We start from the raw sequence: 26987 nt of genomic DNA, 5'->3' as shown, positions 1-26987 counted from the left end.
TGGTGTTACAGATATTGTGTAATTTTTTCCTAATCTTCAAAGAGAGAACTGAAACTAACTTTCCCCTTTCTTGAAGGATTTTTATTATAAACTGCAGCTGTGTAGAAGAAAGAGTACATGACATGGAGAGAGCATATTGTACATCTAGGAACATTTACAACAAAAGGTTTCTGTCTAAAAATCTGAAAATCAGCACTACAACACAGTAGTAAAACCAGAATGTCTTTATGCAAGTGAATGTTTAATATTGAATCACAAGTTACACAGACTTGAAGCCCTAGAGAGAAGAATCATTCAAAAAATACTCAGACCACTACGAAATACAGAGGTATGGAAATTAAGAAGTAATGAAGAAGTATATTGCAACATAGAAAACATAACTGAAACACTACAGGAGAAGTGTCTGCTAATTTTTGGACATTTATACAGAATGAATGGCAGTAGGTTAACCAGACATATTTTTAAATATCTTTGGGACAAGACATCAACAATAGACTGCATTCAAGAAGTTAGGAAAGATTTGAAAAGAAACAACATAGGTAAAGAAGATGCAACAAATGAGAGATTCTTAAGAAGAAAGTGTTAAAAATGGAAGGATTCCAAGGCAATAAGCAGAAGAAGACAGGGTCAAAATAGTCTGAGGAGAGAAAGAGATATATAATGAGAAGATAAAAGAATACAGTGGAACCTAACTTAACAAGCAACTCCCATAATGTGCAGTTTGCATAATGAGCAAAACAAATTGTAAAGAAAATGACTTTCTTTATGAACTACATTTCGCATTATGAGTGACGATGATTTTGTGTGACGTTACCAGCCATTCACGCGTAATTTAAGGGATGTACAGGACTAAAACTAAAATAAGATGTTTAGAGTAACAAATATCACATTGATTATGAAATGAAGAGACCAGTATTATCAGAGAAGAACAGTTGCTGTGGCTAGACATGGCTGGAGGAAAAAGAAAGAAGAACAAGAAGTTGTGATGATGATGAGTAAGGTTTCTAAGGAATACCCTATGCTTAGGGAAAGTAATGTTTCTTCATTGTTGATGAATTACAGTTGTGTACAGTTTTGATGTTTACCTTGTCATAATGTCATCTTGTCATCATCATCATCAACTGTGCATATTAGGGACTCTTGCCTGTTCTGGTTTAACAGCTCACCTCTTTCTACATTAACTGGAATAAGTATAATGCACACTTAATTTTATATGTGATTTACATTCTTGTTGTCATATGTTTTGGTATCATCAGTTTTTTGCCTTATTGGATAGATTTATAATTCGTTTCTGATTTTATCATTTCGTGTGTAGTCTCCTTTCAATTATGTCTTTAGTAAATGTAGAGACGTCATTTCTGTTACATGGATCTAAGAGTTTAATATGCGTGTTTCATTCCTGTACAACCGGACTAGAACAGTCACCATTTTGTAAAATTTAAGCTGTATTCTTTTCCACAGTGTTTGTCCTGTATTCTGTGTAGTTTGCCACAAATTGGAGGTACAGTTGATGTCATTTTTTCAATATCTGTCATTTGTATGTGATTTGACAGGTAAGGTATGTACAGTGTTACCTACTCTGCACTCACACTGTGATTAGAGGTTATCATTCAAAAGGAATCTTTCCCTCAAACTGCCAGTCCAGAGCAACTTGGTCTGTAGTGGGAAAAAAAAAACAATGAAATAAATGTGGACCCAGAGGAAAGCTAATAAACATTTACATAGAGCAATAGCTAAATGGGCTCATCCACACTACCAGTTATTTTATGAATAGAATATGGAGAAGTGGGAGAAATTTATTCTTTATGTTTCTTTTAGAAATTTTATGTGAATATTGTGTCAAGAAATGTGTCTTAAAGGGGCTGAAATTAATACTTAACATTTTCTTTAGAAATTTGAATTATTCAACACACTTTAGAAATCTGAAGATTAGTGTTTGAAAACAACTTTTGATGTCATCAAGACCAATATAAATAAGGATTATACAAACAATTATACAGACTGTTCCAACACTGCCCCAAAGGGCAAGGGTGCTCTCAGCTATCCTCTTCACACTCATGGGCAATCGCAAATAGTGTAGGCCACCCATCAGATGACTGTATTGTATGCATTCTGCATGTACACGAGACACCCAACCGTTGGAGTATGAAAGCGTACATGACAGAGCGTATGTGAGACTGCCCACGTGACAGTCGTTTGCTCACCCCTGCCTGTCTGTGCCCATTGCCATATGGCAGATGTGCAAGCTGGAACAGCCTGAATTATGGACTGTCCTAAAATATAAACATAGGATATACATTGATTTTACTCTTTTATCTTGTAGAGCCCTTTTTTGTGATTGCAGTATTAAAAACTGTGTATAAAGCTATTACTAACTGTAACCTGAATCTGTCACAGTAAGCTAACATTCACAATTTATGTTTTAGGACGTGCACCACGGAAATGGCACCCAGCAGATGTTCTACGATGACCCACGCATTTTGTATTTATCAATCCATAGACACGATGATGGAAATTTTTTCCCAGGCACAGGAGGACCTACAGAGGTAAAAGAGCACTTCAGTAAAAGAGCACTTCAGTCAAAGTTGCAAATAGCAGTTGTATGAGGCAGTAGGATCTTGTGAAATAGTTGAGGTAGATACAAGCTTCTAAGTGACAAGCCAGCTTTTAGTGAGCCTCTGCAAGGAACCTACAAACCAATGGTTGACACTGATGTGATGTGACAAAAGTGTTGAAAGTTGACATACCATAAGCTTTCGGAACTTGACATGTCTTCACTTGATGGTGATGGGAAGAATGTAGAAATGAAAAGCAGGGACAGAAAATCATTTTATTCAAGTGTCAGATGGTGTAGAGTTTTGTACTAATAGCGATTTGATTCTTTATTCCAACTTCAAATGATTATTTTACATGTTTCCTTCTACCACAATATTCGGAGATGACTTTTGTCTTCCTCAGCTACCTTTTTTTGTCTTATTTAACTTCTAATGAGAAAATTCCTTGTTTAAGAACTCTATTATCTTTGTCTTTTTCCTTTGTGTAGGACCTATGCCATATCCTATCTGATCTCAATATACATAATAATTTTAAAAACAAAGATGATGTGACTTACCAAACGAAAGCGCTGGCATGTCGATACACACATAAACAAACACGATCATACACACAAAATTCAAGCTTTCGCAACCAACGGTTGCTTTGTCAGGAAAGATGGAAGGGGAGGGAAAGACGAAAGGATGTGGGTTTTAAGGGAGAGGGTAAGGAGTCATTCCAATCCCGGGAGCGGAAAGACTTACCTTAGGGGGAAAAAAGGACGGGTATACACTCGCGCGCACACACACACACACACACACACACACACACACACACACACACACATATATATATATCCATCTGCACGGACACAGACACAAGCCATGTATGTGCGGATGGATATGTGTGTGTGCGCGAGTGTATACCTGTCCTTTTTTCCCCCTAAGGTAAGTCTTTCCGCTCCCGGGATTGGAATGACTCCTTACCCTCTCCCTTAAAACCCACATTCTTTCGTCTTTCCCTCTCCTTCCATCTTTCCTGACAAAGCAACCGTTGGTTGCGAAAGCTTGAATTTTGTTTGTATGTTTGTGTTTGTTTGTGTGTCTATCGACATGCCAGCGCTTTCGTTTGGTAAGTCACATCATCTTTGTTTTTAGATATATTTTTCCCATGTGGAATGTTTCCCTCTGTTATATACATAATAATTTTCATTTTTTCGTGTATGTTGCATACTGATTTTGAAGTCCACGAGACAAAATTCTACAAGTATAACATTCTTTTTTATATACACACACCTGCTGAAAATTCTTACCTCCGTCCCCACTTCAGAAAGATTCACACAATCATTGATAAATCCTATGTGACATTGGGAGGCAGCATGAGGTTGTGTAGCTATATTTGTGTAACTCTAATGTTATCATGATGTGAGCTGTCTGCTGGCCACTTCCCAACCTCCCGTAACCACGTCTTCTTTTCTCACTGGAGAAGGATTCTATTGTTCTGAAAGGTTGAGTTGTCCTTTGTTCCATGTTATTTATTAGCTATACTGTGGGTCCAACCTCTAAAGCAAATTTGTTTGTCTGCAAACAAGATAAATAAACAGATATGTTTAAGCTTAATTTAGAGTTTAAGAATTGCCTCTAGAAAATAAGTTTGCTATTCTGTTACAGTGTGGTATGGCGGAAGGCTTGGGTTTCAATGTAAATGTTGCGTGGTCAGGAGGCCTGGCTCCTCCGATGGGCGATGCAGAGTACTTAGCTGCATTCCGGACTGTGGTCATGCCCATTGCAAAGGTAGTGCCTGTTGTCCATTTGCTGTTAATTATATTCATCTTATCTCTTTGCAAAGTTCTTAAATTTATGTGCATTTGCAGCAGTATATGGCAGATAAATGCAGTTTATAATATTTGTTGTGTGCATCTCCCGTCTTAACTGTATTTATTGACAAATGTGCATGTATATAGCCTTGATTAGCTGATTTTGTTTGTAACTCATTTTCAAGTGAACAGAAAAACACATGTCGAGCACCCTAGTGTGCATCTTGTAACAGTCATGTCAATATAAAAATAAAATCTAGTTTTGTCACAAAAAAATTTTTAAGCACTAGCTCCCATTTGTGATTATTTAACATTGGTTTGCTAGCTAGGCAATGGGAAATATTAAGAGCAAGACCTATTGAAACTGAAACACTCTCTCTCTCTCTCTCTCTCTCTCTCTCTCTCTCTCTCTCTCTCACACACACACACACACACACACACACACACACACACACAAAATTAGAGGAAGGGGGAGATGTCTTTAATCCCGATGGCATGGATTGAATGCCGTGGGCATTTGCTTAAATGGGGTGGGTGGTCTCAAAAGTCAAGGGAAGTGATGTGACAAGGGGAAGGTTAGTATTCATTTATTTATTGTGTTTAAAGACCTTTTACGTAATATTTTTGAAAAGGGTGTGCATTTTACAATTTTAATTATAATAGCATCAGTTGTTCCATGTTACAAATGTATACTGTATTTAAACAAACAAAAGTAATAGTAATAATGAAGAATTATGAAGAAAATTCAGCAGATTGAAAATTGTAAATTAGTCAAAGGAAAATTAAATATTTCAGGAGTAAAAAAGGATAGAATAGTATGAAGGAAGTTGGCTAATGTCTCACCAAAAGCTAACTGGAGATGGTGATGTGGGAATGAAACAGCAAACTCTAGCATCTTTGGTTGGTAACCTCTTATTCTAATTTGGTGATCCTCAATAGTGATGGTGATTTACCTCAGGATTCTCATTTATGCTGCAAAGGGCCTATAGTGTTGCTAAATTGTACTATTTCCATGCTACAGCTAACTGCTGCTAGTTGGTTAATAGTTCATGTTTTTGTTCAATCTGTGTTTGTATCTGTCAATATTGTTTACACTTTTGACATGACTATGTGACTACAATAACCAGTCATGATAGATTCTACATATGTGTGTGGCAAATAATAATAATATATTTGTATTTTTGTGTTTTCATATGTTAACATGGTGTAGTCCAAGTCACTGCCTGCATTTGTGTCATCATTTAGAGTGGTGTTCTGTATAGGCATGTTTGTTTGTACCCTTTATGTAATGTGGCTGATGATTTCCCAACATTGAATTCAGTCCATTTATTATTGTCTTTTACATTTTCATGATGTGCATTGTGTGTGTGTGTGTGTGTGTGTGTGTGTGTGTGTGTGTGTGTGTGTGTGTGCGCATCAGTTCCCTGCACTGCTTACAGTACAGGACATTATGTTCAGGGATCCTAATTCCCCACATATACAATCAGCCTCCTATCTGTTAATCATGTGTGTTTGAACGCATGGGATACAGCCCATGGCCAGATAGAAAAAATATATAAACATTGTTCAGCGTGCCACTGATAACCTTAGCAAGGCACTCCCCTGCTTTTGTCATACAGCAGTTCTGTTAGTGACAAGGGGAAGTCTAGATGCACAAGCAGAGACCACAAAGGTCACTACTGACTCAGAAAGAACACATTGATATTTTCAGATTTGTGATATAGGTAATAATATTGTGTTTTATTAATTCATCCTTGTTTGCAAAGATTTTTAACTGTATGTATATATTTATTGAAACTCAATCTCTTGCATAAGTATACCCTTAAATATTTTATCACTATTTCCTGTTTACAGTTTGTGTTGTTTAGTTTCATAGATGGGTCTTGCTATAGTGTTCCTTTGAGCATTGTGTTGGGTTTTGTCTGCAGAGATTGCCAAGTTATTAATTTTGCACCATGAATTGATTGTGTGCGGTGTTCCACTAGCTTTACTTCTCTTCTTATGTTTGCTGAGAATACCAGTAAGAGATTTTTTCCAGAGGCTATTACATACAGTATGGTCATCCCCATCCATTAAGTTTAGGAAAGGTAGACAAGAGATGTCCCAGAAGGTGGGCTCACACATCAATCCTTGTGGACACCTCTTTGCAGTGCAATGTCTGTTAAAACTGCAACCTGCAATGTTTGGTAAAATTGCAAATACATATTTACAATGTGGTTGTTCTACTATTCAGAGTATTTCATTTGTTGTTTATCTATAGACTTATCTTTCCTGAAGTCAAATGATATGGGCTTAGGTCTTGAAGTTCTTTGTGGGCCGTAGGCAATTACACAAAAGCCTTTCTTGGACTTGGGCCAACTTATTTATGATTCAAACTTGCTTATACAATTTTGGTTATACTGTGTCTTTGTCTATTAGTTTTTTTTTTTTTTTTTTTTTAAATACTCTATATACTCTATTTACTGTTTTCTAGACTGTTGTACACTTCACCCTTAGGATGTCGTTTATATCGCTGTAGAGTAAATTCTGTCGGGCACTGGGGACTTCTTTTTCTTTAATTTAGTTATTACTAAAGCAACTGCTCATGTGAATGAGCAGGTAACAGTATGTGCGTATTATGATAAGATCGTGTTCGTGCCTGTAGAAAGTTGTTGTAGTTTGTTCAGTTGTCATGAGTGCTGTCCTAAAGCGGTCTTTTTCTAGTCTACATATCATTGACCTAATTTGTCTGTCCATAGCAGTGAGTGCATTTTAATATAATTTGGATTTACATTTCATGTTTTCTCCAAGTCTTTGTAACTCTGGGCAAGAGACGACCTTGGGTTTCCCTGTATATTGCGAAGTACTTGCCTCTGTATGTATTGTCATAAATTATTCTAGTATAATTTGAAACTGCTTATGTTTTACAGTGTTGTAGGTTTGATGTCCTAAGGTAATTAATATCGGATTGTGGCCATTGGTGTTTGCCCTATGTGACTCTGCCATTCGCCGATGGAGTGTATGGCTCTGTTATTTGTCAGTGTAATATCTGTGTTGCTAGAAGAACCAACTCATCTATTGTAAGTGAGCAGCTGGGGCTCCTTGTTTGTCATGTAAAGATTTCTTTCCTGAATTATGTCATTATCATACTGCTGTCTGTCATCATAGTTAGAATGCGAGAGGTAGAATCTAGCATTTATGTCGGAGGTCACTAGCATTCTCCTTCTGTTTGCAAATGATGCAAGCTTGTGGATTTTATCTGTAAAGTCTTGGATTTTTATGTGCATATTTATTTATTTCTGTGGCAGCCATGTGTTTGTCACGTGTATGTGGATTCTTGAAGTGGTCCAGCTATTATCTAATATTAAAATCGCTGATGTTGTGTCCAGGTTGCAAGTGAAGACACAGTCAGGATGCACATCAGGTTAACCTCTTCCTGTGGACAAAGTATTTCAGTGCTTAGTTTGTGACAGAGTTTATAGACTTCTACACTTTTGAGTTTGCTTCTATTGGCATTTAACTGTACAACTATCTACTGTAATTTAACTGTATGACTATGACAGTGTTTCATAGTGACATGGTATGTTGGTCAAGATTGTTGGAAATCAGTATGCACTCTCCCCTGAACCATTCATTGTTTGGGTTTGAACAATCAAGGACATGCTATCTTTAAGTTCTTTAATTTCTTCATTGAACTCAGAAGGTAGGAGTCTGACTTGATGATGTCAGCAACCAGTAGCCCTCTTCCAGCTTCTGGCTTTCGCTAATGATGATTTATATTTTGTGCAGGTTTGATTGTTTTCATGATTATGGTTCATGTCATTATTGATTTCAGGTACTCAAGTGGATAGTTCTGTTCCTTATAACACATAGTCTGTGTGTTCAGTTAGTCTTTTAGGAGTTGGACACTTTCACTTGTTTGTCAAACTCCTAATGTGAGATGTTGTCACTCAGATTTAATTCATAAATCCCATCAATGAAGTGTTCATTACAGCAGGAGGCCTTCCTCTGCACAGCCTTACCCACCATCTGTTTAATGGTAATCACAATTCTAGAAACCTTCTCACTATTCTCTCCTAGTTGATCAACCGCCACATCATATCCCTGATGTATATTTATGTACAGTACAAAATTTCTACCACTTTTCTTATGAATGTATCCTCATAGAAAATAAAATCAGTTTTCTCTTAATCTTAAAATTTGACGATTTATATTTCTTCATTGTGTTTCTGTTGTACAACCCATTTTAATTTTTAAATGAAAATCACATAATCATTTAATCCAAGCATCTGTAAAAGTACTTGTTAAATGAAATGAAGTATGTTTCCATGTAAATAGCCCTGCAACAACACACTTATTTTCTTTGTTCTTCAACCTTTAACAGGCACGATTTATTTATTTTTTTTATTTTATTTTATTTATTTTTTGTCACATGCGTGACAACACTGTTGCCTCACTTATTTGTTAGATAACTAGTCCCAGTTGCTCCTACAGTCTCTGTCATTCGATATGGCCTTCACATCTAGCAGGAATGTGGTAAACAAAAAATTCGAATTGCACCATCCTTTTTTCATGATTTGGTGCTGGAGCTAGTATCAAGGTGCCTGGTGAACTGCAGACAATACATACTAACATTCTTGAAAAACTTTGATGTATATTGTATTGATATACTAAAATCTCTGTTATTCCATAAAATTCAAGCCCTCTGAAACTCAATATTGTTAAAAATGTAGCCCATTAGTTTTGTGCAGCCAATTTTTTACAATTCCAGTAATGTATTTTGTTTTATTAAAAATGTTATGGATATTTATTCAATTTTGTCGTATTCAGAGTATATAAGTTAAAATAGAGACCTTTATAAAAATTCTTTATAAGTAGGTTGGTACTTAAAATCCGTCCTAGCAAGTATGCACCGATTTTTGCTTTTATTCTATAAAGATAACACAATATATGGATCAATTTATTCCTTAGGAATATTTGTCATAATTTGTAACATAATGCTAGACTTTATTTTGTACAAATAATTAAATTAATTGGAAATGATTTCCTTATTGTACTTTTTGTAGTGGAAGGGTTGCTACAATGATGTTTGTTATGTTTTGTTTTGTAGCTTTTGAACTGTGCATGCTTTATGAGGGGGTAATTCCCCCCCCCCCCCCCCCCCCCCCCAAAAAAAAAAAAAAAACCACACACACACACACACACACACACACACACACACACACACACACACACACATTGCCATGGGTGGATCTTGTGTAGTATGCATTTCTGCCACTAGGCATGTATAGCACATCTCATTGCCAGTTCACTGCCACCTGTGTTGACCTGGCTTGTTCTGTTCATCTGGAGTGATTGTTTTTGTTAGCAATGTTTTTTTCTTGTTTTGTTTTTTATGGTGGCTTGGTTAAGGGAACAATGTGCAGCTGTTAACTTTTGTTTTCTATTTGGTAAAAATGCTGCTGGAACTGTTTTAATGTTGAAAACAGCTTACCAAGATAATACTATGGGAAAAACTCAAGTGTACGAGTGGTTTGCTCTGTTTGAAAATGGTGACATTTCGATTGATGACAAACCTTGTACTGGATGTCCATCAACTGTCCAAATTTCAGGGTTTGTTTCCCGGTCTGACCATCAAGCAGACCTATTATTTAGACGTTTTAAGAAGATTGCGCAACAGTGTTCATCAAAAAGACCCGATTTATAGGAGACAGGAGGCGACTGGTTCTTCCACCATGGCAACACACCTGCACACACAGCCATCTCTGTTGGACAGTTTTTGGCTAAAAATGGCATGGTTCCACTGCCTCATGCACCTGCCTCGCCCGATCTGGCTCCATATGCCTTTTTCTTATTTCCATGTATGGAAACGGGGCATGAAAGGGACCTGATTTGACAACATTGCAGAAGTCCAGGATAAATAAATAAAACAACGAGGAGGAGGAGCTGTCAGCCATTTCTAAAGACGACTACAGAAAATGTTTTGAACAATGGGAGGAATGGTGGGACAAATATATTAGTTGAGAGTATTTTGAAGTGGATAAGGTTGTTTCGTAAACAATTTGAAAATATATAGATTTAAAAAAATTTTTTTTTTTGTATTTTAAATTTTGTTAAATTAACCTGAATGTTAAACTGCATTGATTGACCGTTCTGTGAGTTCTTGGTAGAATATTTTATACATTATGAACGAAACACACACAACACTGGTGTAATATTGTACAAATATTTATTATTTGTTACACAAACTAGTTTTCAACTGTTACATGATCATCAGGTTCAAAGATAAGTATGTGGGCCATTGAAATTTTGTTGAAACAAAGATCTTAAATTAGTACATCTACAGAGTATCTCCATTTCTAGAGGTAAAAAAAATCTTAGTGTTAGAATTAGGAATAAAACAAGGGATTATTTCAGTGTAGTTTAAGATACAATAGCGATAGTAAGCAGGTGAGTGAAGCAGCTTTGATTATACAATGTAATTTTTTCAACACAGCCAGAGAAATTATACACACATCAAAAAAAGTTTCGCATCACCCCGGTTCCCAGAACTCCTGAAGACAGACGTTGACAGTGGATATTGTATCACAGACTCAGTCCCTTTGATTGTTCAGAGATGTCACTAAACCCACCCAAATATGTAAGCAACAATGCATGAGCAGTGCCCATTAGACGGAGGGGCGCCGACACCTGATCAGTTTCAGTCATTCCACTAGGAAGGAGGTACACGGCTCGTGTTGTCTGTAGGTCAACCATGCCTAGACGTTCAAGACTGCAGTTCGACCGTGTCCGCATTGCTACTTTGTGTCAGGAATGGCTCTCAACAAGGGAAGTGTCCAGGCATCTCAGAGTGAACCAAAGCGATGTTGTTCGGACATGGAGGAGATACAGAGAGACAGGAACTATCGATGCCATGCCTCGCTCAGGCCACCCAAGGGCTACTACTGCAGTGGATGACCGCTACCTATGGATTATGGCTCAGAGGAACCCTGACAGCAATGCCACCATGTTGAAAATGCTTTTCGTGCAGCCACAGGAGTTGTGTTTGGAGGCAACCCAGTCAACCTGAATGCCTTTGACACACTGTCCAGCGAAGCATCAAGGTGGAGGTTCCCTGCTGTTTTGGGGTGACATTATGTGGGGCCCATATATGCTACTGATGGTCATGGAAGGCGCCGTAATGGCTGTATGATATGTGAATGCCATCCTCCGACCGATAGTGCAACCATATTGGCTTGGCATTTATCTTTATGGACACCCAGTGATGCCCCCATTGTGCACATCTTGTGAATGACTTCCTTCAAGATAACGACATCGCTTGACTAGAGTGGCCAGCATGTTCTTCAGACATGAACCCTATCGAACATGGCTGGGATAGATTGAAAAGGGCTGCTTATGAACGACGTGACCCACCAATCACTCTTGAGGGATCTACATCGAAACGCCATTGAGGGATGGGACAATCTGGACCAACTGTGCCTTGATGAACTTGTGGATAGTATGCCATGACAAATACAGGCATGCATCAATGCAAGAGGACATGCTACTGTGTGTTAGAAGTACCTTTGTGTTCAGCAGTCTGGACTACCATCTCTGAAGGTCTCACTGTATGGTGGTACAACATGTAGTGTGTGGTTTTTCATGAGCAATAAAAAATACAGAAATGATGTTTATGTTGATCTCTGTTCCAATTTTATGTACAGATTCTGGAACTCTTCGAACCGAGATGATGCGAAACTTTTTTTTATGTGTGTAGTAATTGAAATAAAGGAAAATCAAGCATGTGAATAAGAGTAGTATTTCCAGTAAGAAGTGGCAGGTACTGTATCTGATCATTCAGTGCTAAGCTTGGATTGATGGCTATTTGTTTATTAATTTCCAAATTTTCAAGATAGTTCTTCTTCGTTTCTTTATGGATGTGATATAACATGTCACGTTTCACCTTGTAACTATGGCCATCTTTAAATCCAGTAACGCAAAAACAACATTTTTGTGCACAACACTGTTGGACACTTTTTGCCCCATGGTGAAGACAGCACCCCAGCTTTGGAAAAGAGTGGAACATATATAAAACTACTTGTAATTGTGGCAAATTCTATATATTTCAATCTGTCAGGGCAATATTGGCCCACTTGAGGAAACACCACAGAAGTTGAAAACTTACAAAAGGAGATTCTGCTTTTGCAGATCATCTGCTTTAAGAAGTCCTTAGTTACAAGGGGAAACAAGATATTCCATCACATCCATAAAGGAAGATTAACTATCTTCAAATTTTGGAAATTAATAAACCCATGCTCATCAACCCAAGCTTAGTACTTAACTACCAGATGCAGTTCCCTTACTCACCACTTCTAACTGCATATACTGCTCATAATCCTATCCAGGCCATGTTGTAAATTACCCTCTTACTACTCACATGCCCTATTTTCCTGTATTTCGGTTACTATAATTACTCCCGATGTGTTAAAAAAATTACATTGTATAATCACAACTGCTTCACTCACCTGATTAATATCACTGTTAAATCTTACCTCTTATTAATTTAGGTCCTATTAAAGACCAGATTATTTTGTTCGGCCACATCTTTGGGATATGTCATCGAATTTCATTGTGCAATTATTTTCTTCTATTTACAATAGTTGCAATTTGTTGAGTTAACATATCACATATTTTATCTTAGTTAAATAATCTTACATCACGTTGAAATAATCCTAATTCTAACATTAACATTTTTCATCTCTGGAAATGGAGATACTGTCTAGATGCATTAGTTTAAAATCTTTGATCCAATAAAATCACACTACAGCACATACTTATCTTTGTAAGTGCTAATGGTGTAACAACTGGAAACTGGATCATATAAGAAATAATAAATATTGTAGAATATTACAACAGGATTGCGAGTGTTTCATTCATAATGACTGTTAAACTGTTCTTCATAACCAATTGATTTCCGGGCATTCTCCCATCAAATCAAATGAAATGTTATTTATTTATAAGCCGAAATGAACAGCTAGTAGACAGAAGGGCCAGGTAAATTTCATCTTGAAATTAGTTTTTGAGTTGATAATGGTTTTTGCCCCCCTTTCAGTTCTGGATTACTGATCTTAAACTGCAGAAAATTGAAATTGTTAAAGTAAATTTATCAGTATCTGACAAAGCAGCATCATCATCATTGTTATTGGAATAGCTTTTGACCTCTCACTCACTCACCCCCCACCCCCCCCACCCCTACTTCCCCCTCCCCCACTTTTCTTTCCCTGTGCCTTGTGTGATCATAACCCCAAAATAACAATAGAAACTTATGAAATAGTCGGAACTGACAGGTGTTCTGTCAGTAGATATATGTGTTGTTCATAAAGGAAATTTAGTGTTTCTTAAAATTTGAATAATGAAAAACAAATTATTTGATTGTCTTCGAGTGGGGAGGGCAGTGGTTATCACATAGTTTGTATTTCAGAGGATGACGATTCGAGTCCCTGTCAAGCCATCCAGATTTTGGTTTTCTATGATTCCCTAAATTGCTTAGTCAAATGCTGGCATGCTTCCTTTGAAAGGGCATGGCGAATTTCTTTCCTAATCCAAGTTCGTGCTCTGTCATTAATTACCTGATTGTCAATGGGATGTTAAACTCTTAATATTTCTTCCTTCCTTGCTTTTTTCATTCTATTATCACTAATGGTGTTGAAAGATGGTACAAAGTTCCTCATTGTGTGTAAGTAATGTAGGTGTGTTAATAATAGGAAACTATAGAATTCTCCATTTATTGATTAATTTCCTGTACTTTCAGGAGTACTCTCCAGAGGTGGTGCTGGTGTCTGCAGGGTTTGATGCAGCTGCAGGGCATGCTGCTCCTCTGGGTGGCTACAAAGTCTCCCCAGCGTGCTTTGGCCACATGACTCATCAGCTGATGCAGCTCGCTGATGGAAAGGTGTGTACATTGCATCGTCACATGCTCTTCTTTTAGTGTCTCAGTAGGGACAAATTCCCAGTCAGCCCTCCTTCCTGCCCTACTCTTTCAGTAAGAAAGTTTCTAACCAGATGCTACAGAAATTTGCAACCTATAGACTGAGTCTATGGCACACATTGTACTTTCCCCTATCTTTTCTTTGTCCCCTTTTTTTTTTAATGTTTCCATTTGACACTGATGTGTTTTTAGTAATAGCACCCTACTAAAACAATGAAACACGTAAAGTTAATTTTTGGAAACCAGCAGAATGGTTGTAAGGTGCCCACAACAGTAGAGTAACACGTGGACGTGTATTTGATCTGACAGTGGTGTCTGATGAATAAATCGTGGTGCTGAGCCTTATTAGCCCTCAACAGAAGTAGGCTGGTGTGTGATCTGTTCCTGAATAATATTTTATATGATCTATATTTATATTTCATTTACCAAATAGTTTATTACATCCTCCTATCAACATCTACTCCAGTCCCATCACAAAAGTCACCTATCCCATCAAAGGCAGACATCACGTCTCCCATCACAGGCAGGGCTACATATGAAACCTGTCATGTGATCTACAAGCTAAGCTGCAAGCACTGTGCTGTATTCTACATGGGCAGGACAACCAACAACCCGTCTGTCTGCATGAAGGGCCTCTGACAAACTGTGACCAAGAAAAACCTGGACCACCCTGTTGCTGAACACGCCATTCTTCATTTCAATGACTGCTTCACAGCGTGTGCCATCTGGATCCTTTCATTAACACCAGCTTTTCTGAATTGCATAGGTGGGAACTCTCCCTGCAATATATCCTACGTTCCCAAGACCTTTTGGCCTCAGCCTTTGTTAGTGCTTGTCCTTACCTTCTAGGCTCTTCCCTTTTCCCATTCCAGCACTACACAGCCCTCCATACCACTAATGTACCAGTCTTTTTGCTTCTCGTCTTTTTCACTAACCCCCCCCCCCCTCCCTTCCATCTAACCTCCCAATTGAACCTAGCTGCCCTACCCTCATCTCTACAACCTCCCACTAGCAGCATTTTACTGTCCCCTACACCTACCCTACTATCCTTCCCCCACCCCACCCCTGCTCCTTACCCCCACCCTGTTGCCTATCCCATAGTGCACTGCTGCTCGCAGATTTAAAAACTGGGAACCAGTTTAAAAATTTGAAGAAGACTTGTTTTTAATTGTACTTGCATGAGTAGGAAGAAAATGATAAAATGTTTAATATTATTAAACATTAACCATTTGTACATATCTTGTAAACTGACTCACTCCACATCATTTCAGTAAAAGAACTGTTCATATGATCTGTGGAACATGTAACAAGCTAACTAACTAATGAAGGTGTGCAGCTCTGTATGGCCATTTAACATGAAGCCTTCCTGCACCATGGTGCCATCACCACAAAACTAGTCTCTTTCCATGATGTTCCTGGGGTTGTATTGGCTATCTGCTTCTCTCCATAGTAATGTGCGATGAAACCCATTTTGCATACTTAAAGGGTCCGATTTTGATATTGCCGACTCCGCAATAAGGGCTGTTTGTGAGCAGGATGCACATGACCTGACATCTGGCAAACAGCCTACTGTTCTGGGTCCCCGACACACAGTTTGTTGTGAAACAACTACTCCTGAGGGAGCTGCATGCTCTGCAGCCAATTGTCTTGCAGATTTCATCCAGCAGTTAAGCCCAGATACCGGTCCTGCTGTGGGGTGGTTATTCTCCGTCGACTTGATTCTGGCCTGTGACGAATGTCTCCTTTGTCTCAAAACTGTCACCAAAACCTCGAAGTGACGCTGTGTGGCACATCTGAGGATAATGAGACTTTGCTATGTGTCCAGCTCCTTCCAGGTGGCTTAGTATTCTACGCTGCAAAACAGGCTTTGTGGTATTGTTTTGTCAACTTCATCAGATTAGATTAGTTTTTCGTTCCATAGATCCGTGATGAGATCCTCCTGGATGTGGAACATGTCAATTTTTTTAAGCTGAAATAACAATACTAATAGTATGAATATATACAATACATAATTTGTTTCTATTAAAAAATTCATCAATGGAGTAGAGGAGTTGGCCACTAGTAAGTCTTTCAGGCTCCTTTTAAACTGATCTTTATTTGTAACTAATTTTTTTATGTTTGCTGGCAAATTATTGAAGATGAGTGTTCCTGAGTAGTGGACCCCTTTTTGAACTAAAGTAAGTGCTTTTAAGTCCTTGTGCAGATCATTTTTGTTCCTGGTATTGTATGTATGAACTGAGCTGTTTGTTGGAAAAAGAGATATATTATTTAGGACAAATTTCATTAAGGAGTAAATATACTGAGAGGCAGTAGTTAGTATACCCAGTTCTTTGAAGAGGTTTCTACAGGACGTTCATGAATTTACTCCACAAATAATACGTATTACACGCTTTTGTACTCTGAAAACTTTTGTTTGACTTGACGAGTTACCCCAAAATATTATACCATATGACATTATGGAATGAAAGTAGGCAAAGTATGCAAGCTTTTTCATTTTTTTGTCACCTATGTCTGCTAATACTCAAATTGCAAATACAGATTTGTTAAGGCATTTCTGCAGTTCTGTGGTGTGCTCATCAAGAGACTACACTCTGCACTATGAATGGACAAACCAGACTGAGATATGAGTGGTGTCATGCACTGTCTATGTTTACCTTTAGATTATGCTGTATTCACAGTGTGGAGTGCTTCTTTCTTATACTGAGCGAACACGTGCTGTAAACAGTTCTTTGGAAGATTGCATTTTGATATGTTAAGGGAATAGTGTGAAGTTTTGCTCCCCACTCCCAGCATTTTATTATTGTGTTTGTACTTTTAGCTCTTTTGTGATTTAGATTGTTTCCATTTATAATTTGTTCCTCAGTTTCTACATCTTCTGGGGTGTTAAGCATCAGCATTTGTGGTAGTGTTTAGAAAGATGGCAAGTGGAAATATCCATCTACTTCTTTAATGACTCTTCTGCATTCGTATTTTATCCAGCTCAGAATCAGATTGCATTTATGTGTATTTTAACAGAATCACTTAAATTCATCGTGATCCAAAATTTGAATCAACATTAATTTTTTCTTGAATTTTCTGACTTTCCTCACCAAATTATGTCTAAGCTTCTCTCCTCCCTTTTGTCACCATTTACTTATTATTGTGTTTGTGTTGTTAACTAGGAATTTATGCTAACACGTTTTGTGGATAAAGTATAATTAAGGTTTTTCATTTTTATTTATTTATTTATTTATTTATTTTTTTCAGGTTATACTCTCACTAGAAGGTGGATATGATCTGGCCTCCATATGTGATTCAGCTGAAGAGTGCGTACGAGCTCTCCTAGGTGATGAACCCAGCCCTCTGTCTGAAGATGAGCTGCAGCGACCACCGTGTCAGAATGCTGTGGACACACTGCAGAAGACTATTGCAATCCAGGTTAGTTGTGCCTCAATCTTTGGATTGGAATGGAAAAATTCATTTTTAATTTTTTAAATTATATTTCTTCAGGATTTATCACATCATTTGTAGAGAAAGAATCACTATATTGAGCTTCTGAATTTATCATATAAAGATTCTTCTTCTTCTTCTTCTTCTTCTTCTTCTTCCTCTTCCAATCTTCTCTTTTCTCCCACAGTCTATTATTCATTGTTTCCTGTCATTGTAGTCCTCTCCATTTCACATCGTCCTCCACCTAGTCTCTTCATCTTGTTCATGGTGTTCCAGTTATAGAGCATATGTCGTCAATGAAGAAACATTACCGTGTAACTGACAAATTGCTGATTTTTCAATTTTCAGGCAGATGATGTTGTTGACAGTACGTGCATCTGCTCTTAACGCCATAATGCCGAATTTTTAATTATTTACCATGAAAAGACTATCCAAAACAATACCACATGTGACACAGCAAATAAATAGATGGCAATACTGCAGAACTGTAGAGAATTAAATGCTGCGTATGTACAATCTATGGATACTGTAAACAATACCGCATAAATACAAAAATGTGCACAGCCACAGCATATTGTTACTGCCTTATTACGTATTTAACAGTGCTCAAAAGTGGTTCCATGCTTGTAGCTTCATTCGTGATAATAGACAGCGATATAGATGACGATATTTTTACTGAAGAAGAAATTGTTTCTCAGCTGAAATCAGCTTATGAAAGTGGAGAATTGTTCCTCAGAGTGACTGACAGCAGTAAGAAAATTGTTTCATTATTCACCTTTGAATGTTTGTAGCACTGCAAGAGTCTTATTGTGATATAAATCAGAACACCCCCACTTCACTCGTTCTGTGCTTTATTCATTTCTGCCAAAGATTTCTAGACTGTTCCATCTTTGTCTCCTTAAATTAATTTATAAATATTTTTCCATATAGAAACTTCAGTGGCTGTATCCGACAATGCTCAAAATGAAACCACAGTCACAGTTTCCACTAGAGACGACAGTACTTCACACTGATTGCTATGTGATGGTGCTCATTGTTTGCCAAACGCACTGGATAAATTATCAGAAGATCAAGGCAGCAACAATAATGCTGACAGTGAAGGCCAAGAATTTTATGGTGATGTAAGCAGTGACAGGAAAAGGAAGTCTAAACCACATCCTGAAGATTGGAAGAAAAATGCCAATAAAATTCTGAGAATGCGTGGACAGGCGTATATTGGATACAAAAGAAGTCGAATTGGTAATATCACTCATGATACTCTGAGAGAGGCATGACAATTAGGTCCAACATTTACTTCGAAGATGTGCTAGAAATCCATTCAAAAGAAGAGTCATCAGTTTTCTGCTGATGATAGGCTGGCAGTATTTAACACATTTTGGGAAACGATGTCTTGGGATCAGAGGAAGGTTTACGTTATCAACCTTGTGGAGGTAATTCCAACCATACATCCAGGAAAGAACACTGGCAAATCCAGGAGAAAAGGGACACTCATTTATCATTTGAAAAATGAGCTGGGGAAACATAAACTATGCAAAAAGATGTTTCTTAATACTCTTGGGATTAACGAATGGACTGTCCGATATTGGCTGGGTAATTCCACACATGAGACGAGTCCTGATACAGAATCGTCACGACCTTGAATCAAACAGATGAAGAAGAAAGATTAGAGAACCTTCATAAAAGAATTCCTGGACTCTCTTCCGAAACTTCCGTCACATTACTGCAGGAAATACTCCTCGAAGTTGCACCTTGAGCCTATTCTACAATCCAAACAACAGCTGTATGGACTCTTATGTGGAAAAATGTCATGCGGAGAATGTTTCACCATTAAGTCGGGCTACCTTTAACTTGATTTTAGAAGATGCCAATATTAGCTTATTTTCCCTCAAGAAAGACCAGTGCAACTTGTATTGTAGATACAGGCTTGGTAACTTGAGTGAAGACGTGTGAAGGCAACGCACAGAATGGAAAGAGCAGGCAAGAATGCAAAAAGATGCTGACAAGAAAGAAGCCCAGCAGAAGCCGGACTTACAGGCTGTGAAAGTAGCTTCGTTTTTAAGTGCAAGTGCAGTTTGTTATAAAACAAAGTTGGCTGTTCATAACTTTACAATGTATAATTTAGAAAGTTGTGATGCAGTATGCTACTGGTTCAATGAAACACAAGGTGATTTGGTTGCATCATGTTTTGCCTCATTCATCGTGGACACCCTATCCAGAACAATTAAGGAAAATTCCGTTCATATTATTCTGTATTCTGACAGCTTCACATATCAGAACATAAATGTGATATTATCAAATGCTCTTTTAAGATCAGCCATTGATACTGGAGTACTGATTACACAAAAGTTTTTGGAGAAAGGCCGTACTCAGATGGAATGTGACTCAGTTCACAGTTCCATTGAGTGCAAGCTTAAAGGACGTGAAGTTACACCTCCTAGCCAATACGCTATGATATCTAAAGAAGCAAGAAAAAGCCACAGCCATACAAAGTCCATTACCTACATTATTCGTTTTTCATCAACTATGCAGAGAAAAGTTTGTGGCTGTACAACTCAATTATGCCTGGAAGAGCTGTAACAAATGAGCTTACAGTTACCAATCTAAGAGCAATACAGTACTGTGCAAGTGGTATTATTTACTACAAGTGCTCTTTCAACAAAGTGTGGAAAGAATTACCGAGGCGTCTGAGAAAAGTTCTTGGAGATGTTTGCTTCCCGAAACTATACAAGGAAAGACTGAAAATCAAGAAATCCAAATGGAAACATTTACAACTTAAATCTGTTCTTCCTGAAGATTGTCATAGTTGTTATGACAACATTCCTTATGAATGAAAATTATCGCAGAGGTAACTGTGTGACGAGTATCAGTGCAGTGTAATTCTCTGTTCTACATCTACATCTACATCTACATTTATACTCCACAAGCCACCCAATGGTGCGTGGCGGAGGGCACTTTATGTGCCACTGTCATTACCTCTCTTTCCTGTTCCAGTCACGTATGGTTCACGGGAAGAACAACAGCCAGAAAGCCTCCGTGCCCACTTGAATCTCTCTAATTTTACATTCGTGATCTCCTCGGGAGGTATAAGTAGGGGGAAGCAATATATTCGATACCTCATCCAGAAACACACCCTCTCGAAACCTGGACAGCAAGCTACACCGTGATGCAGAGCGCCTCTCTTGCAGAGTCTGCCACTCGAGTTTGCTAAACGTCTCCGTAAAGCTATCACGCTTACCATATAACCCTGTGACAAAACGCGCCGCTCTTCCTCAGATCTTCTCTGTCAACTCGATCTGGTATGGATCCTACACTGATGAGCAATACTCAAGTATAGGTCGAACGAGTGTTTTGTAAGCCACCTCCTTTGTTGGTGGACTACATTTTCTAAGGACTCTCCCAATGAATCTCAACCTGGCACCCGCCTTACCAACAATTAATTTTATATGATCATTCCACTTCAAATCGTTTCGTACGCATACTTCCAGATATTTTACAGAAGTAACTGCTACCAGTGTTTGTTCCGCTATCATATAATCATACAATAAAGGATCCTTCTTTCTATGTATTCGCAATACATTACATTTGTCTATGTTAAGGGTCAGTTGCCACTCCCTGCACCAAGTGCCTATCCGCTGCAGGTCTTCCTGCATTTCGCCGCAATTTTCTAATGCTGCAACATCTCCGTATACTACAGCATCATCCGCGAAAAGCCGCATGGAACTTCTGACACTATCTACTAGGACCTTTATATATATTGTGAAAAGCAATAGTCCCGTAACACTCCCCCTGTGGAATGCCAGAGGTTACTTTAACATTTGTAGACGTCTCTCCATTGAGAACAACATGCTGTATTCTGTTTGCTAATCTCTTCAATCCAGTCACACAGCTGGTCTGATATTCCGTAGGCTCTTACTTTGTTTATCAGGCGACAGTGCGGAACTGTATCGAACGCCTTCCGGGAGTCAAGGAAAATGGCATCTACCTAGGATCCTGTATCTAATATTTTCTGGGTCTGATGAGCAAATAAAGTGAGTTGGGTCTCACACGATTGTTGTTTCCGGAATCCATGTTGATTCATACAGAGTAGATTCTGGGTTTCCAGAAATGACATGATATGTGAGCAAAAAACATGTTCTAAAATTCTACAACAGATCGATGTCAGAGATATAGGCCTATAGTTTTGCACATCTGCTCGACGACCCTTCTTGAAGACTGGGACTACCTGTGCTCTTTTCCAATCATTTGGAACCTTCCATTCCTCTAGAGACTTGCGGTACACGGCTGTTAGAAGGGGGGCAAGTTCTTTCGCATAGTCTATGTAGAATCAAATTGGTATCCCGTCAGGTTCAGTGGACTTTCCTCTCTTTAGTGATTTCAGTTGCTTTTCTATTCCTTGGACACTTATTTCGATGTCAGCCATTTTTTTGTTCGTGCGAGGATTTAGAGAAGGAACTGCAGTGCAGTCTTCCTCTGTGAAACAGCTTTGGAAAAAGGTGTTTAGTATATCATCTTTACATGTGTCATCCTCTGTTTCAATGCCATCATCATCCCAGAGTGTCAGGATATGCTGTTTTGATCCACTTACCAATTTAAAGTAAGACCAGAACTTCCTAGGATTTTTTATCAAGTTGGTACATAGAATTTTACTTTCGAATTCACTGAACGCTTGTTGCATAGCCCTCCTTACGCTAACTTTGACATCGTTTAGCTTCTTTTGTCTAAGAGGTTTTGGCTGTGCTTAAACTTGCGGTGAAGCTCTCTTTGCTTTCACAGTAGTTTCCTAACTTTGCTGTTGTACCACGGTGGGTTTTTCCCGTCCATCACAGTTTTACTCGGCACATACCTGTCTAAAACGCATTTTACGATTGCCTTGAACTTTTTCCATAAACACTCAACATTGTCAGTGTCGGAACAGAAATTTTCGTTTTGATCTGTTAGGTAGTCTGAAATCTGCCTTCTATTACTCTTGCTAAACAGATAAACCTTCCTCCCTTTTTTTATATTCCTATTTACTTCCATATTCAGGGATGCTGCAACAGCCTTATGATCACTGATTCCCTTTTCTGCACTTACAGAGCTGAAAAGATCAGGTCTATTTGTTATCAGTAGGTCCAAGATGTTATGTCCATGAGTCGGTTCTCTGTTTAATTGCTCGAGGTAATTTTCGGATAGTGCACTCAGTATAATGTCACTCGATGCTCTGCCCCTACCACCCATCCTAAACATCTGAGTGTCCCAGTCTATATCTGGTAAATTGAAATCTCCACCTAAGACTATAACATGCTGAGGAAATTTATGTGAAATGTATTCCAGATTTCTCTCAGTTGTTCTGCCACTAATGCTGCTGAGTCCGGAGGTCAGTAAAAGGAGCCAATTATTAACCTAGCTTGGTTGTTGAGCACAACCTCCACCCATAATAATTCACAGGAACTATCCACTTCTATTTCACTACAGGATAAACTACTACTAACAGCGACAAACACGCCACTACCGGTTGCATGCAATCTATCCTTTCTAAACACCGTCGGTGCCTTTGTAAAAATTTCGGCAGAATTTATCTCTGGCTTCAGCCAACTTTCTGTACCTATAACAATTTCAGCTTCAGTGCTTTCTATCAGCCCTTGAAGTTCCGGTACTTTACTAATGCAGCTTCGAAAGTTTACAATTACAATACTGATTGCTGCTTGGTCCCCGCATGTCCTGACTTTGCCCAGCACCCTTTGAGGCTGTTGTCCTTTCTGTACTTGCCTTAGGCCATCTAACCTAAAAAACCGCCCAGTCCACGCCACACAACCCCTGCTACCCATTTAGCCACCTGCTGGGTGTAGTGGACTCCTGACCTATCCAGCGGAACCCAAAACACCACCACCCTATGGCGCAAGTCGAGGAATCTGCAGCCTACACGGTCGCAGAACCATCTCAGCCTGATTCAGACCCTCCACTCGGCTCTGTACCAAAGGTCCGCAGTGAGTCCTGTCGATGATGCTGCAGATGGTGAGCTCTGCTTTCATCTCGCTAGCGAGACTGGCAGTCTTCACCAAATCAGGTAGCTGCCGGAAGCCAGAGAGGATTTCCTCCGATCCATAGCGACACACATCATTGGTGCCGACATTAGCGACCACCTGCAGATGGGTGCACCCTGTACCCTTCACGGCATCTGGAAGGACCCTTTCCACATCTGGAATGACTCCCCCCCGGTATGCACATGGAGTGCACATTGGTTTTCTTCCTCTCCCTTGCAGCCATATCCCTAAGTGGCCCCATTACCATTACGTTGGAGCTTTGAGTGACAGTTAGGATTTTTCTTGAAGAAATGTGCAGACATTATCGGAACTATGTAAACAGTATATTTATTTAAAATGTTTCTATGAAATCTTTCAATAAAGAAATGATTAATGTTCCACTACACTACAGAATAATACTGTAGCAATAAAAAAAACAAGAGAATAACTCCAAAATAAAACTTAAGTTGCTAAGAAAATGTGCCATTTACAACAGCAAAACACAGGCACATGCAAGTGTCTGCTGGCAGAAAAATGTGTCAAAAGCCTTAGGACAAAGACTATGCAATACTTTGGAACAACGAACTGCTTTTGGTGGGCATGATGTCACTACTTTTGACATTTCTAACAGCTCACGGATACATATTGGGAATGGTAGTTTGAGAAGCTTTACTTTCGAAGTAGATTTCCTATTAACCAAGGTGAGTTATGTTGTGCGTGAGAACGTGCAATGGACTTCTTAAATCACGGAGTGTTTGACTCTCATTCAGAACTTAGAGAACCAGCCACTTAGAAAAATTTTGGACCCAGAAGACCAGCCATGTATGCCATTATTTAAAAATTATATGTGAAAGCTTAGCTTTTCTTGTAGCTATACTGTATGCATATTAATCTACACCATCAACTTTTCCTATTTGTGTGGTCATGCTACTTAAAAGTGGTGTTACTGGTGGATGACATCATCACGTGTTCTACACTCTGAATAACTGCTGTCATTGGCTGGCAAGATCACAGAACATGAGCTATGATTGGCTGGCAAAAGCACATTGCGCAGTGAAATCTCGGTTTCAGTGCTTTGGGAGCTTTGGGTGGAATTCATATTTGAAAATATGCAGTGTACATGTTGCCACATATCAAAGATCATTCCAAAACCCGTTTTTTGCTGGGTTTCTTTTCCTAAAATTCCAGGAAGTTCTGCACCATCGTATAAAGCAGTGGCGATACTTATGGTATTCATAACTTTTAAAAAATTGTTAAAAGTAAAGATATTTTGAACTAAACTAAACATTATCTTTGTGCAGTGCCGCCATGTCAGTTCTGTGTAAGTCTTGCGTGTGTAAAGAGATGAATAAATGAACTACTGTAAAATGGGAGTGTTGTTTGGCGAAACCGACCCGAGCAGCCTCCTCACTGGTGACCCCCGGCCATTACAAACCCACCATCTGACCCGCCTCTTCGCCGCTTTAGATACGTGGACTTCATATCTCAGTTCACCACCGATGTCAAGACACATAAAGGGTGCTGACAATATAGTTGCTGATTTCCTTTGACGAGTCGATGCCGTTCATTTCCTGTTAGACCTCTCTGAATTGCCTAACCTCCAACCCGCCGACAAGGACACGCAAAACCTGATTTCAGACTCTACCTATTCACTACACTTCATCCGCACCACCTTCTGTGGCATTTCTGGTGAGATCTGGTGTGACGACAGTACGGGCACGTTGGCATAACCACACTCCATCGAGCTGTCTTCAATGCTCTGCATAATTTATCCCACCCCGGTGGTTCTCTAAGTTCTGAATGAGAGTCAAACACTGCGTGATTTAAGAAATCCATTGCACATCCTCATGCACAACATAACTCATCTTGGCTAAAAGGAAATCTGCTTCAAAAGTAAAGCATCTCTTTATGCAATACTTTGGAACAACGAACTGCTTTTGGTGGGCATGATGTCACTACTTCTGACATTTCTAACATATTGGGAATGGTGGTTTGAGAAGCTTTACTATTGTGATTATTATTATTATTATCATCATCATCATCATGTTATTGTTTATGATAAACCATTACTGCATTGCATCAAGCCTTAGCAATACATTGAATAATTTCATATGCCATCTATTAAAGGACAATACACAACTTTGTCAATATTAGTCCTACTGAGTGATACCGAATACTCAGAAAATACCTCTTATGGTATTTACAGGAATAAGGATATTATTAAAAGCTCCAGTACTCAAATTTTTATTTATATTTGAAGTCAATTTTGGGTTACTTCTTATCAAAATCGTCAATCACAGAGTCGTAGAATGACAGTTGTTGTTTCATGGAATTGAGCAATCGTTTTTCAGTGGACAACAAAGCAAGGTGGGACAGTCTGGTTTACAATTCTGTATTTCTAAGATACGTTTTGATTCTCTCCAACGCTGAAAATGATATTTATGCCAAAGCACTGGTTGCAGGAATGGTTAAAATTGATTTCATTAGTTTTGATGCTTCAGGTATGGCTTCTGTGAGACCACAGGAGGTGAGATATTGACTTTGTCTAAATACTGGCTGGTTCTGGAATTCGTCTGAAGAATATATCAGAAATAGTTCAGTCCCTAGTCAAAGGATATCAAAATGTTCGCCATAGGATACCTTCTAGAAATTAAATACAGACACAGGGAAGTTACCTGTATATTGGCTATACTTTTTGTAATTCAGATGTGAAAGGACGCCAAATTATCCAAGTCAACATACCTGTCAGTCAACTGATGCAAGACAGTATCAACACTTTCACAAAACAAAGCACGGTAAAATCGCTTGGAAAGCTCTGTGAGTTCAATGTTGTAGTTTGCCAGTAGCTCGATTAATCTGCTGTTACGTAAGCATCTGGTGTTGGATACTGAAGAAAAATGTCATTTGATCAATTTATCCAAAGCATTGGATCATTTAGACAATTTTGGAGGGGGGGGAATGCAAAACCAGAAGCTGAATGGGGGAAAAAAATTGCAGTCCTGTGTATTGTTCAGCAGACTGTTTTCAGTACTCAGTTCAGTTTATGAGCATAGCAAGAGAACTGAGGAGTATTTGCATCTCACAAGTGTTTGTACCCCATTATATTGGCCAGCCTTGACGGCACAGCCATTGTATGTCTGGACTTTGAGTTTGTACCACAATAAAGTTCTTTTATGCAGCCAAACAGATACTCCATTAAACTAGCAGCACATCGATTATCACTGACATCAACAAATCCCATAAATCTCTCACACACTTCATG

At 38.6% G+C, this 26987-nt stretch overlaps 1 protein-coding gene across 2 annotated transcripts in view; it reads left to right on the top strand.

The window, feature by feature from the left end:
• LOC124605099 (histone deacetylase 5) overlaps nt 1-26987 on the top strand; it is a 105564-nt gene that overhangs the window by 64851 nt on the left and 13726 nt on the right. For both annotated transcript variants that reach the window (XM_047136549.1, XM_047136548.1), the window contains 4 exons: nt 2427-2546; nt 4203-4325; nt 14118-14258; nt 17541-17711. In XM_047136549.1, the coding sequence (XP_046992505.1) occupies nt 2427-2546; nt 4203-4325; nt 14118-14258; nt 17541-17711 (555 nt within the window). The remainder of the gene's footprint in view (nt 1-2426; nt 2547-4202; nt 4326-14117; nt 14259-17540; nt 17712-26987) is intronic.

Source organism: Schistocerca americana, chromosome 3 (assembly GCF_021461395.2).
Source record: "Schistocerca americana isolate TAMUIC-IGC-003095 chromosome 3, iqSchAmer2.1, whole genome shotgun sequence".
In the NCBI taxonomy this organism is placed as follows: Eukaryota; Metazoa; Arthropoda; class Insecta; order Orthoptera; family Acrididae; genus Schistocerca; species Schistocerca americana.
This window is presented reverse-complemented; position numbering and strand designations above follow the sequence as displayed.